The sequence below is a fragment of the Peromyscus maniculatus genome, chromosome 20, assembly GCF_049852395.1.
Source record: "Peromyscus maniculatus bairdii isolate BWxNUB_F1_BW_parent chromosome 20, HU_Pman_BW_mat_3.1, whole genome shotgun sequence".
Taxonomy (NCBI): domain Eukaryota; kingdom Metazoa; phylum Chordata; class Mammalia; order Rodentia; family Cricetidae; genus Peromyscus; species Peromyscus maniculatus.
The window spans coordinates 58,727,961-58,741,387 of record NC_134871.1 but is presented as its reverse complement, the minus strand read 5'-3'; the positions used below and the strand labels follow the sequence as shown (position 1 = coordinate 58,741,387).

The 13,427-nt window shown below is 43.7% G+C and overlaps 1 protein-coding gene across 24 annotated transcripts in view; it reads right to left on the bottom strand.

Moving 5' to 3' along the window:
- Window positions 1-13,427, bottom strand: part of Ppp6r2 (protein phosphatase 6 regulatory subunit 2) — a 100,365-nt gene that overhangs the window by 47,040 nt on the left and 39,898 nt on the right. For 19 of the 24 annotated variants that reach the window (XM_076556591.1, XM_076556595.1, XM_076556582.1 and 16 more), the window contains 2 exons: window positions 8,344-8,586; window positions 4,180-4,366 (listed from right to left, as the gene is read on the bottom strand). In XM_076556591.1, coding sequence (XP_076412706.1) covers window positions 4,180-4,366; window positions 8,344-8,570 — 414 coding nt within the window. In that variant the 5' untranslated portion in view covers window positions 8,571-8,586. Of the gene's footprint in view, window positions 1-4,179; window positions 4,367-8,343; window positions 8,587-9,252; window positions 9,327-13,427 lie in introns of those variants that run through there. The other 5 variants (XM_076556596.1, XM_076556598.1, XM_042265451.2 and 2 more) reach the window with 5 other exon arrangements.

The following is a 13,427-nucleotide window of genomic DNA, read 5'->3' as shown; positions in this document are numbered from 1 at the left end:
TCCGGGTTCAATTCCCAGCACCCACATGGCAGCTCACAACTGTCTATAACTCCAGTTCCAGGGGACCTGACACCCATGGCAAAAACATCAATGCACATTTAAAAAAAGGAGGGGGGGGTGCAGCATCACTGAAGCAAAGTTCTGGGAAACATTTCCTCATGGTCAGTGCACAGAGACTTGTGCCTGAAGAACTTGGTGATGTGTAAGACTGTCCCAGGCAGTACTGTTTTTTTGTTTTGTTTTGTTTTGGTTTTTTAGAGTATATGTATGTTTTGCCTGCAGGTGTCTGTGCACCACATGAGTGCAGTGTCCGCAGAGGCCAGAAGAGGGCCTGGGACTGCAGTAACAGGTGGTTGTGAGCCTCCAAGTGCTGGGAATCAAACCCAGGTCCTCTGGAAGAGCAGCCAATGCTCATAATTTCTGAGCCATCTCTCCAGCCCCTGGTACTTGTTTTAAAAGCATGAAAGGGGTCATAGAGAGACATTATGGCTTAGCATCATTTAAAAGGGACAGAATCCCTGAAGAGAGCCCAAAAGAGGCTACTGATAAAGTTGTAGCCAGTTGCAGTGGAGACCCCAACATTTTGGAGATGCCGGTACCACAAGATGACCACCAAGAACAGCAGCAGGTGTGGAGCCAGCCTGAGGTTGTAAGCTGCATTATGTGTGCTGTGGCAAGCCCCTTTGTGGAGCCCAGAAGATGGTGAGTCCCTGAAGTCTGACACTGAGCTTCACATTTGGACTCTGGTTTGCTCTGACTGTACCTGTGTTCTGGCTCTTCCTTTTTGAAGTGGGAAAAAAAATATAACTTATTTATTTATAGGAGCGCAGAGTTGAGAGACTCTGAAGTTATAGTGGCTTTAGATATTTTAAAAAGGCTTTAAACTTTGAAAGAAACTTCAAATGGTTTCAAGAGACTGAACTTTTAAAGTGTTTCAATTTTTAAAGACTGGGACTTTTTTTTTTTTTTGGTTTTTCGAGACAGGGTTTCTCTGCGTAGCTTTGCGCCTTTCCTGGGACTCACTTGGTAGCCCAGGCTGGCCTCGAACTCACAGAGATCCACCTGGCTCTGCCTCCCAAGTGCTGGGATTAAAGGCGTGCACCACCACCACCACCACCACCACCACCACCACCACCACCACCACCACCACCACCACCACCGCCCGGCTTAAGACTGGGACTTTTAAAAGTTGGAATGTTATAACCAGGTGTGGTGGCGCACGCCTTTAATCCCCGCACTCGGGAGGCAGAGGCAGGTGAATCTCTGTGAGTTCCAGGTCAGCCTGGTCTACAGAGCGAGATCCAGGACAGCCAGGACTATTAGACAGAGAAACCCTGTCTCAAAAAAACTCAAAAAAGTTGGAATGTTTTATATCGTGGTATTGATATTAATATGAAATCTTGGGGGTGAACAAGAAAGAAAAGGTTATAGTTTAATGGTAATGTGTTTATGTGTCAGGTTGGCAAAAGTTCAATTGTGCTGGTTAGTTTGTCAACTTGACACAAGCTGTGTCATCTGAGAGGTGAGAACTTCAACTGAGAAAATGTCTCCATAAGGTCAGCCTATAGGCAAACTTATAGGGCATTTCCTTAACGGATGATTGAGGGCAGTGCCACCTCTGGGCAGGTGGTCCTGGGTGTATAAGAAAACAAACCTAGCAAGCCAGGAGGGAGCAAACTACTAAGAAGTTCCTCCACGGCTTCTGCTGTAATTCCTGACTTCAGGACTGTGCCCCAAGTTCCCACCCTGACTTCATTTCATGATAGGCTGTGACGAGGAACCTTAAGCTAAAATAAACCCTACCTCCCAGTTGCTTTTGGTCATGGTGTTTTGTCCCAGCACTAGACACCTGAACTGAGACACAGACCATTTTGAGATGTCAAAGGCAACCCATACATTGCAAGAACATTTAACCAAATTAAGGTACTACTGTTCATGTTTTATGTGTAACAATGGTATTGTAGTTATATCTATAAAAGACATCTCATCTTTTATCTGTATATCTCATCTCTCATCTGATATTTGTAATTTTCTTCAAAATAATCTGATGAGACTGAAAATAAGGAGGTTCAAATTGGGTGGTGGTGCATACCTTTAATCCCAGAACTCACTCGGTGAGTTCGAGGGCAGCCTGGTATGCAGAGTGAGTTCCAGGACAGCTAGGACAACACAGAGAAATCCTATCTCGAAAAACAAAACAAACAAACACCCACCCCCTCCAAAAAAAAAAGAAAAGAAAAGAAAAGAAGGAGGTTCAGAAAAAAATATTGGTCCTAACAGATAATGTGGAAGCCCATCTATGGAGACATGAAGGCTTAAAAACTAGCTTACATAATTTACAGAGACTTGAAAGCACTGCCAGTCCTTTCCCTAACAGTCCGGTCCCTGAGTCAGTCTATACTTTCAGGAAAGCTCCCCTGCCTGCCACAGCTAACCCTAGGAACGGGCCAGCTCCTGGGTGACTGACAACAAATTCTGGTACAATAATACAAGGGACTGTCAAAATGAAGCAGGTATTTCCAAAGAAAAAGACAATACAAGACTTATGTATATGTAAGAAAAGCAATTTATAGTGCTCAGTATGATATCATTATGTGAAAATTAACAACGCGTGTTATCTACTGAAAAAGTAGTTATTGTAAGGAGTACAGAAACTAAATGTTTCAGTCTTAACTTGAATTCCACATAAGTGTATTACATGTCTGTCAGCACAATAATTTTTTTTACTTTATTTAGATAACATTTTTTCATTTACTTTACATACTGACCACAGCTTCCCCTCCCTTCTCTCCTCCCATGCCTTCTCCCCACCCCACCCCATCTCCATTCAGAAAGGGGCAGGCCTCCTATGGGCTGGAACAAAGCATGGCACCAGGGGAGGAGCTTGATCCTGACTCAACTTGATGTATAATACATTTTTTTAAAGAGTTCATTTCATATTACTCTAATGCAGTCGGCACTAGATAAAGGAAGAAAAGAGAAATTATGAGACAGTAACTTTATAAAGAAACTCTGAAAGCGGCCAAAGAATATGACCAGGCTACAGTAAATTATGAGATTCACAAATCCAGCACTGGGTGGCAAGGTCTAGACACAAGAGGTCTCTCTGACACTCAGTGAACCCCCCACAGCACCTTTCTTCATGTTCTTCCCTACAGCCCTGCCGCCACACCATTGCACATACAAGTGGGAAGGGGATGTGCAGGCGCGCACACACACACACACACACACACACACACACACACACACGCATATCATTTCTGCTTTTCAAAACAAATATGAGATAAGACAGTCCTCTGGAGTCCCAAGACTCAAGGCACAGACAAAACACAGGTTTGTTTGCTAAATGGATATTTGATGGGATTAAACAATTACATCTAATATTTTAGGAGTATAATACTTAGCAATATTAAAAAGAAAAAAGTCCTTATAATTTAGCCACATCCTGGACTATTTACACAAGACATTATCTGACATCTGAGACGTGTGTTTAATTACCCAATGGGAACTGGTAAATGAAGTGAAAGGACAGATGCTGAACGTGGCGGGAAGCACAAGCTGCCGTTACACTCCCCTGTTCACACCCACGCTTGATTGATTGATTGATTGACTGATTTAGTTTTTTGAGACAGTATTTCTCTGTGTAGCCCTAGCTGTCCTGGAGCTCACTCCTGAGTTCTGGGATTAAAAGTGTGCACCACCCCCACCCCCTGGCTTCACATCAACACTTTACACGTAAGGCAGGAGGAAGACAGTGTTACAGCTGAAATACTAGTGTGTTTTCCCTCAAAAACCCAATTCTGAACATCATCTTTTGTTTGTTTTGAAACAATCACTATCCTGGCCACACAGGCATGCCACTCACAAAGACCCCAAAATGTAGATGTTCCAGGTCGCTCCACAGTGAAGGCATGTTATCGGACCTCATGTTTATGCCTGACCTGGAGCTTGCAAAGCACCCAGAGAGCACAGGAAGTACTACTTATTCCAGAGCTGGCGACGAGAACATCTTTGAAACTTTTTTTTTTTTTTTTTACTTAAACAACAGTTCACATATCAGCCAGCCATACTGTTCATCTGTGTTCTGTTAAGCAAACAAAATACTGTCCCAAGAGCCTGGTGACAGTTTCACAGTGTCAGCAGTGATTGTCCAATACATTTGGCTTCACGTATCATTACCTGTTCAGTTTTCCTTGCAATAAGATTGCCAATGGTCTTGCTGAAGAAACTGGCAAGCAGAGGGTTGAGTGGTGGCTCCTGGTCCAGGAAGTCATAGAGAAGGTTCAGCAGACTCTCATCCTCGCCTAGTCTGTCACTGATCTGCGGCACATCACAAGTCAGAAGCTCACAGGCTGTGTTTGGATATCTAAAAGGGCACAGTCCAAGCACTGGAGGTGAAATGAGACTTCTCCAACTCTTAGGAAGCTGTCTAAGAAAATGCTGCTTAGGAAGCAGACATATGGCAGGGCTGGAGAGAGCTCAGTGGTTAGAGTATGTACTGCTCTTCCAGAGGGCCTGAGTTCAACTCCCAGTGCCCATGTCTGGTGTCAGAGCCACCTGTAACTACAGCTCCAGGGGATCCAACGCCCCCAGCCTCTAGGCACCCACAAACATGGCACATTCTCATAGAGACACACACAGACACAACTAAAAATAAATACATTTAGGCTGGGCGGCGGTAGTGTACACCTTTAGTCCCAGCACTTGGGAGGCAGAGCCAAGTGGATCTCTGTGAGTTTGAGGCCAGCCTGGTCTACAGAGCTGGATCCAGAACAGGCACCAAAACTACACAGAGAAACCCTGTCTTGGAAAATAATAAATAAATAAATAGATAGATAGATAGATAGATAGATAGATAGATAGATAGATAGATAGATAGATAGATAGATAAATAAACATTTAAAAAAAGGAAGCAGACCCATGTGATAAGAGCAAAGTACTGCTCAAAGAACAGACCTCAGAACAGAATGAAGATGATACTCTGTAACAATTATCATTTCTGACTATTAGAACTTCAAAGTTCTTAACATATCTTTTATGAGCTCCATATATCCTGTACTCTAATATTCTAAATTTTCTGACTCTACTTCTATTCTGTAAATAACTCTAATTTTTTTAAAAACGGGATTTCATGTAGCCTGGACTGGCCTCAAATTCACTATGTAGATGAGGATGGCCTTCTCCTCCTGCCTTTACCTCCCAAGCACTGGGATTACAGGTATGTACCAGCAGACCAGACTTAGATAATCTCTTTTTCTCCTGGATTCTCTCTGCAGGCCTTCCTGCTCGTCTGCCAGGCCTCTCCCTGTTGACTGTCAGTGAGGCCAAGTCCCAGCCATGCTCATGTTTCTCCTTGGGAAATCGCCCTTCATTTTCTCCCCACTTCCTGTGCCTTCAAATCAGTAAGCACAGACCAAAACTGTTCGACACTAGGAAGTATGTCTGCAGCTATGAAACAATATCTGCTATGAGACATCATGCAAGTAATTTACTATTAAGAAATGCTAGTATGAGCTGGGGGGTGGTGGCACACGCTTTAAATCCCAGCACCAGGGAGGCAGAGGCATGCGGATCTCTGAGAGTATGAGGCCAGCCTATAGTCTACAGGACAGCCAGGGCTACACAGAGAAATGCTATCTACAAAAAAAAAAAAAAGAGAGAGAGAGAGAGAAATGCTAGCATGTGTAAATGTACTTTTCATTTAATGAAAGCGACTACAGACAAGATAAGCCATTGTGTGATTCCATGCTATCACTGTTTCTTCTTTAGCAGCTGGTCCACACGGGATAGAAGACAACAATGTCCCAGAAACAAACAGTTCTTCACTAGCTGTGGGGTGGGGTGCTCCTCCCCAGCCCCACAGGAAGAAGCAGCCTTCAGAGCCATGAAGGAGCTGTCAGTCAGGACATGTGAGACAAGTAGGCCTTTGGACAATAGTGTGGGCAGTGCTCAGGGCTACAGGCTGGGTGTGGGAGGGGCCTAAGGGTTAAGTGGGATTGCTCCTTCCTGGCTAACCTCTCTGGCCTTCGATGTCCTTGTCTGTGAAGCGGGGTAGCCAGGGCCCACCTCATGGGATGGCTATCACTGTGCATGAGTGTTCAGTGTAGGGGATCATACATGGCCAATGAGGGCAGGGAGACCAGAGCCAGCAGGGAAAGAGGCCACGTGAGCAGCAGGGAGGCCACAGAGACACTCTACCAGATCCAAACAAGACCCAGCTGGGCAGAGCAAGCAGTCAAGTCCTAGGGCGAGGGAGCAAAGCCGACTGCACGTTCTCACAGTCTGCTCTAGCTTAGTACTCGGGCGGTACTACTCTCTCTCAGACTCCGGCTCTGCAAGTCTCCAGTCATTAATGCTATTCTAAGAATCCCTGTCTTGACCCCAAAGCCCCTTAACTACACCCCTCCCCCACCTATCACGTTGTTCTCATCTGTCACCCAAACTAGGAGACAATTGTAGAGAAGATGGCAGGTAGGCTGTGTAGTGATACTGAGAGCACACCAGCCTCCAGCTGTGGCCACCTGCCCACAACGCCATGGCTCCTGACAGCAGGCCTCTGCTCTTCCTACAACTGTCTCCCAAGGGTCATGGGACCCTTGTCAGACAGACTGACTGCCTAGAGGAAGCACTGACAGCCTACCACTCAGACAGACAGACTGCCTGAGGAAGCACTGATAGTCCCCCACAGGCTGCCTCATCATCCAGGCCTGTCAGACAGACAGACTGCCTAGAGGAAGTACTGACAGTCCACCACAGGCTGCCTTGTCATCCAGGCCTGTCAGACAGACAGACTGCCTAGAGGAAGTACTGACAGCCTACCACTCTGACAGACTGACTGCCTGAGGAAGCACTGATAGTCCCCCACAGGCTGCCTCATCATCCAGGCTTGCCCTGTTTTCTTCCAAAGGACAAAGGTCAGCAAAGATTTGTTGTGAAGGGCCAGGTTACAAATATTTTTTGTTAGTCTCTTTGCGACTGGACTCTGGTTGTATAGGGATTGGTGTGATATGTCAACAACACTAAAAAGGTCATCAACGTGTGTCACAAACTACTCTCCCTGTAACTTTTTTCAGGCATTCAAAAATGCAAAAGCTGTCAGGCATGCAGTATATCTGAGATCTAGCACTTGGGAGGCTTTGGCAGGAGGAATGGAAGTAGACTAGCATGTGCTACACACTAAGTCTTTATGTCGGGAGGGAGGGAGGGAGGGAGGGGGGAGGGAGGGAAGGAAGGAGGAAGGAGGAAGGCAGGCCGGACAAACAGCACATCACGACTTACCGCCCCTATTCTAAGGCCTCCTACCATGCACATGTACAGGGGCTCCTCTTCAGCACCTGGATCTATGTCTGTTGTGTTACTTGTCCCTAGCTCGCCCCAGAAACACTACAGACCATGTGACCTATTCATGGCGCCAAACTTTCTAAGCCTGACTCGTCCTTCTTGCTACCCAAGCATCCTCCACTTTAGACTCTGCCCTTGCTCAAAACTCCGACCATCCTGTAATGACACTGTCCCTTCCTTTTGTCAGCTCCCAACATCCTGGTCAAACTTAAAATATTTTAGGAACGGGGCTGGAGAGATGGCTCAGAGGTTAAGAGCACTGGCTGCTCTTCCAGAGGTCCTGAGTTCAGTTCCCAGCAACCACATGGTGGCTCACAACCATCTGTAATGAGATCTGGTGCCCTCTTCTGGCCTGCAGGGATACGTGCAGGCGGAACACTATACATAATAAATAAATCTTAAAAAATAAAAAATAAACTATCTTTTAATATATATATATGTATGTATATATATATATATATTAGAAAGAATTTCTTTTTTTTTTTTTTTTTGGTTTTTCGAGACAGGGTTTCTCTGTGTAGCTTTGCGCCTTTCCTGGAACTCACTTGGTAGCCCAGGTTGGCCTCGAACTCACAAAGATCCGCCTGCCTCTGCCTCCCGAGTGCTGGGATTAAAGGCGTGCGCCACCAACGCCCGGCTTAGAAAGAATTTCTAAAGGTTTAGTATCACTAATGATAATGACTCACTTCTCTCTATTAAACACCCCAAAGCAAAGCACTTCTTGGGTCTCAGAAGTCAGACATCATACTTCTATGATGTGGCACAACTCTGCAATCTCAGGTACCTATTTATCAAGAGGTCTTTCTTTCATCAAATTGTTCCAACATGTGTTAACTTAATATAAACTCACCTATAACTCAGAATGAGAAAATAAACAACAAACTGCACAATGGCCTCCTCACTTGTCATGTGCTGATGCCCTGGCTCTAGCTGGCCTTAGACACTACCCATAGCCTCCTTAAGCACTACCCAGCTGGCCTGGGGAACAGCCTCAGTACATACTTGAATCGGACCTTCTCTTCCATGTCCAGGGGGGGGTCTTGTGTGATGAGGTTCACCAGCTCCTCCATACACTGCTGCCTGCACAAGAAGTCCAGCAACTTCTGGTTCTGAGCCTTACACTCTTGCAGGATGTCATCTTCATCCATTAACTCCTGCAACGTTACATGTTCCTTGTCGAGCAGCTTGTCAACATGGGACGTGGTATTCAAGTCAAATTTCCAGAACATGATGGTGGCCACAGAGCTGCAAGCAAGGACAAAAAAGGAGCTCACTCCTCCCTACTCTGTGAACCCACCCTCAGCCACGCTATACCAGAGTCCAAGAAGTTCATCCCCAACATACACACAAGCAATCCTGGGGACCAAGTAACTACTCTTATCTATAGGTCCCTTAGGTTCCTCTCACTGACTTACCTCCTCTCCACCCAAAGGAACCCCCTCATCTGACCTATCTTCTCCCCTACCCACAATGCTTAAGTCCCTGGAGGCTCTCATTTCCATCATGGCTTTGAGGGGCCCATACATCTGTCTCCCAAGTATCAACACCAGGAATACCCTTCCATCCTAAAAAAGTAACTCAAACCAGAAACCCACCGTCCCAGTATTTAATCCTTCCTGAGTGAACACTAGACATGTGTTCCCAGAAGACTCTTGGAGCCTATACTCAGCAAGCCAAACTAAGGACCACCTGTTGAGTTTGATCCTGCCATTTTCTACAGCCATCTGTCACCTAGTCCCTCAGTTTATGGTGGCCACTTGCCGAATAACATCGAGGTTACCCATGAGACAACCATCTCATTCACATGCACACAAATTGTGCACAAAGTCCTAACACAGCAATCTGAAGATTGCCACTAACCCAGCCCTTCCTCTGCCTTCCCAGCCCTTCTTCCAACTTTTGGTGTCATACCTAGACAAGACTGTCCATCCCCATGGGGTTCAATGTTAGTGTGCAGCCCAGGGTGAGTTAGCTAATCGTTTTTACTGTTCTGATAACAAAAAGAAAACATGAAGCTTCATCTTGAACAAAGCTAAAAGCTTATCTTTAATTATGAATCTTTTAAAATTGTTTTTACATTTATTCATTTGTTTGCCCACATGTGAACACCATGCAATCAGGAAAGCATACATGTGTGGTGGTCAGAGGCCAAGTTGTGGGAGTGAGTTCTCACTTTCTATCGTGTGTGTCCCAGGGACTGAACTCAGATCATCAGCCCTGACCTGGTTAGACATTTCATTGGTACAAATTATAAATCTTTTTAAAGTCATATGAGGTTATTTACAAAATTATAGTAAGATCTGAGGGGCTTATCTTACTTGGTATTTTTTACTTTAAAAAAAATCTAAAAGATTGGGGGTAGAGAGATGGCTCAGTGGTTAAGAGTCCTGGCTGTAGATCCAGAGGACCTAGGGATTGATTTCTAGTATTAAAACCACAACTCCCATCAGTCTGTAACTCCAGTCCCAGGTGATATAACACCATCTTCTGACCGCTATGGGCACTGTACACCTATGATACACAGACATGCATGCAGGCAAAACATCCATATACATAAAATAATGTTTTAAGACAGAATCTTACTGTGTAGCTCTGGTTGCCTGAAACTCATTATGTAGAACAAGCTCAACTCAAACTCACAGAAGTACACTGCCTCTTCCACATAAATGCTGAGATTTAAGGATGTGTGCCACTACACCTGATGCTAAAATAAACTTAAAATGAAAAAACTAAAAGACTGGCTGCAGTTCTTAAATGTGTTGGCCTGTTTGTGAATCTGAGATATCAGTGGGCCCTGACACAGCAGCCTCTGATACTATTATGTATTCAATTAATTTTCAATAAATGTACAAAATCAATTAAAAGAAAAGTGTGTTGTTGTGTGAGTGTGTGTGCATGCAGTCTTTTTCAAAAATTATTCCAGAAAACTAATACACATAAATAAGCTGATGTTCAACACTTACTTCACACCAAACCCCAAACTAACATGATATAGATCACAGGTTTAATCATAAAACCTACAACTAGAAAATCTAGAAGACAATGTTTGGAGACTGGGAATGCAGCTCAGTGGTAGACCCATTGCCGAGCATATACAAGGTCATAGGGTTTGTTGCCCAGCACTATGGAGGCGGGGTGGGATAGAAAGGGAGGGTCAGCAAATGACTTCAGTGACTAGGGGCACTAGTCACCACACCTGAGAACCTGAGTTTAATCCCTGAGACCACACGGTGAAAGGAGAGGACCACTCCCATAAGCTGTCCTCTGTTGGCCACATACAAATCAAAGCAAGCACATAAACACACACACACAAATAAATGTGATATCCTCCAGACATAGTATTGCATGCCTTTAATCTCAGCACTTGGGAGGCAGAGGCAGGTGGATCTCTGTGAGTTAAAAGCCAGCCTAGGTCTACATAAAGCATTCCAGATAAGTCAAAGACACACAGTGAGACTATCTCAAAACAACAACAAAAAGTAATGTGACTAAGTGTTTTAAAAAGCAAGAAATGAAGGCCAGTCGGTGGTGTCACACACCTTTAATCCCAGCACTAAGTAGACAGAGACAGGTGGATCTCTGTGAGTTTGAGGCCAGCATGGTCTACATAGTGAGTTCCAGAACAGCCAAAGCTGTTATACAGAGGAAACCCTGTCTTGGAAAAAAAAAAAAAAAAGAAAGAAAGCAAAGGAAAAGAAACAAGAAAAGAAAAGAAACAAAAGTTGGAGGTTCATAAGACACACTAAACATAATTTATGACGGAAAAAGTAATAAGTAAGACTCCCACAAAATTGTGCACTTCTGAGAGCCAGCAAGATGACTCAGTGGTTAAAGGCACCTGTCATCAAGAGTGACAGCTTGAGTTCAATCCCTGGGACACACATGGTAGGAAAGAACTGTCACTTGTCCTCTGACCTTTTTATGTGTGCTACTTGCACAGCACACGCATGCATGCACACACACACACACACACACACTCACACACACACGTGCATGTACACAAACAAAAAATAAAACTAAACTTTGGGGTTCAAATGATATAAGAAATCAATTTATGGAAGGAAAAGTAATGAATCAGACCCCCACAAAATTATAATCTCCTGGGGCTGGCAGTATGACTCAGTGGGTAAGAGATCTTGTGGCCAAGCCTGACAATGAGTTGAATCATAGAAACCCAGAAAGGGCTAACCAACTCCTTCAAGTTGTCCTCTGACCTCTACTCTTGTGTGCTGTATGTAACACTTGTGTGTCCCCTCACTAAATAAATAAGCAAATAAATGTTAAGAGAGAGAAAGAAAGAGACAAATAGTGAGACAGAGACAAAGAAAAGAACATTTCTGTGCCTTAGCCACATCCCCACTCAGGAGGCAAGGCCAGATTACCACACACTGAGAGCATCTATAAAAAAAAAAAATTAAAAAAAGAAGGGGGTGGGGAAATTCCTGGGACCAGTAAGATGATTCATGGGGCTGGAGAGATGGCTCAGTGGCTAAGAGCGCTGACTACTCTTCCAGAGGACCTGGGTTCAATTCCCAGCATCCACATGGCAGCTCACAACTGTCTGTAACTCCCAAGATCTGACACCCTCACACAGATATGCAGGTAAACACCAATACACATAAAATAAAAATAAATAACTTAAAAAAAACAAAAAAACATTACATTCTTAAAAAAAAAAAAAAGATGATTCAGCAGGTAGAGGTTTGCTGCCAAGCCTAATGACATGGGTTCAATCCCCAGGATCCATGTAGAAGAAGAGAACTTACTCTCTGAAAATTTGTCCTCTGATGTCCACAAATATACCACAGCACATATATGGAATAAATAGATGTAAAAAATTCAATTCCTTTAGTTAGTAAAATAAAAATATAAGTCACAAGCTGGGAAAAATATTAATGTACAGTTCAGATATAAATCTATACTAATTTCTGACATATATCTGAAAAGTTATCCATATTTACATCATAAAAATTTTTTTACAACTCAGCTATAAGACAACAAAACATTAATTTTAAAAATTGGAGATACATTACTTTAAAAGATATAAAAACATACATGCTAGCTTACACCTTTTATCCCAGAATTTGCAATGCTGAGGCAAGAGGACCATGAACTTGAAGCCATCCTTGGCAACACAGTAAGATCCTATCTCAAAACAAAACAAAAACCCATACAGTAAGTGCATTATAACAGGATCAGTATCACAGTAACCAGCGATCTGCAGTGAGGCTGTACTGCATACATACCTACCAGAATGACTAACATCAAAAGCCACCCATGTGCTGATGAAGACACTGAACAACTCAAACTCCTATCCACTTCCAGGAAGAGAGCTCTAATGTGGTACAACCACTCTGAAAAGAGTTGAACAGCTTTTTTACAGAATTAGGCATATTCTTACCATGTGATCTACCAATTCTACTCTCAGGTCCAACATAAGAAAAATTAAATACTATGTCTGTACAAAGACTGAGTGAAGGCTGACAGCCACCTGACAGTAGTTACACACAGGCAACAGCTCAGATGTCTATTAACAGGTGAATGATCTCCCCATACAATGGAACCTTACTCACAACATACAACAAGCACAACACAGATGAGTGACAGGGGATGAAGGCCAATATTAAATGGTTCCATTTATAAACGAGTTCAGAAATATGTAAAACATATCCAGGGCAAGGAGAGCAGAAGCTGTTCAAGGACAGGGATATGGCACAGAATAACTACACTGTGACTAAAGGGAATTTGGGGGTAATGTAGAACTGTGTCTTAAATAGGATCTCTATTGCTGTAATAAAACATCATGATCATAAGCAATTTGGGTTTTTTTTTTTCTGTTACACTTCCACATCACAGTCCATTATTGAAGGAAGTCATGGCAGAAACTCAGGGCAAGAAGTTCTGGTTTGAAGTTCTTGCCCTGAGTTTCTGGTTTGCTCAGTTTGGTTTTCTTATAAGCCCCAGGTATAGCTTCAGCTCCCTCCATTCCAGAGATTCTGTGTGCTGACATTCAGGAAAAAAAACTCCCAGATACACTGTTCTCAATGTTACTGGTTTCTTCTTCATCACCACTAACTTCTCAGCTC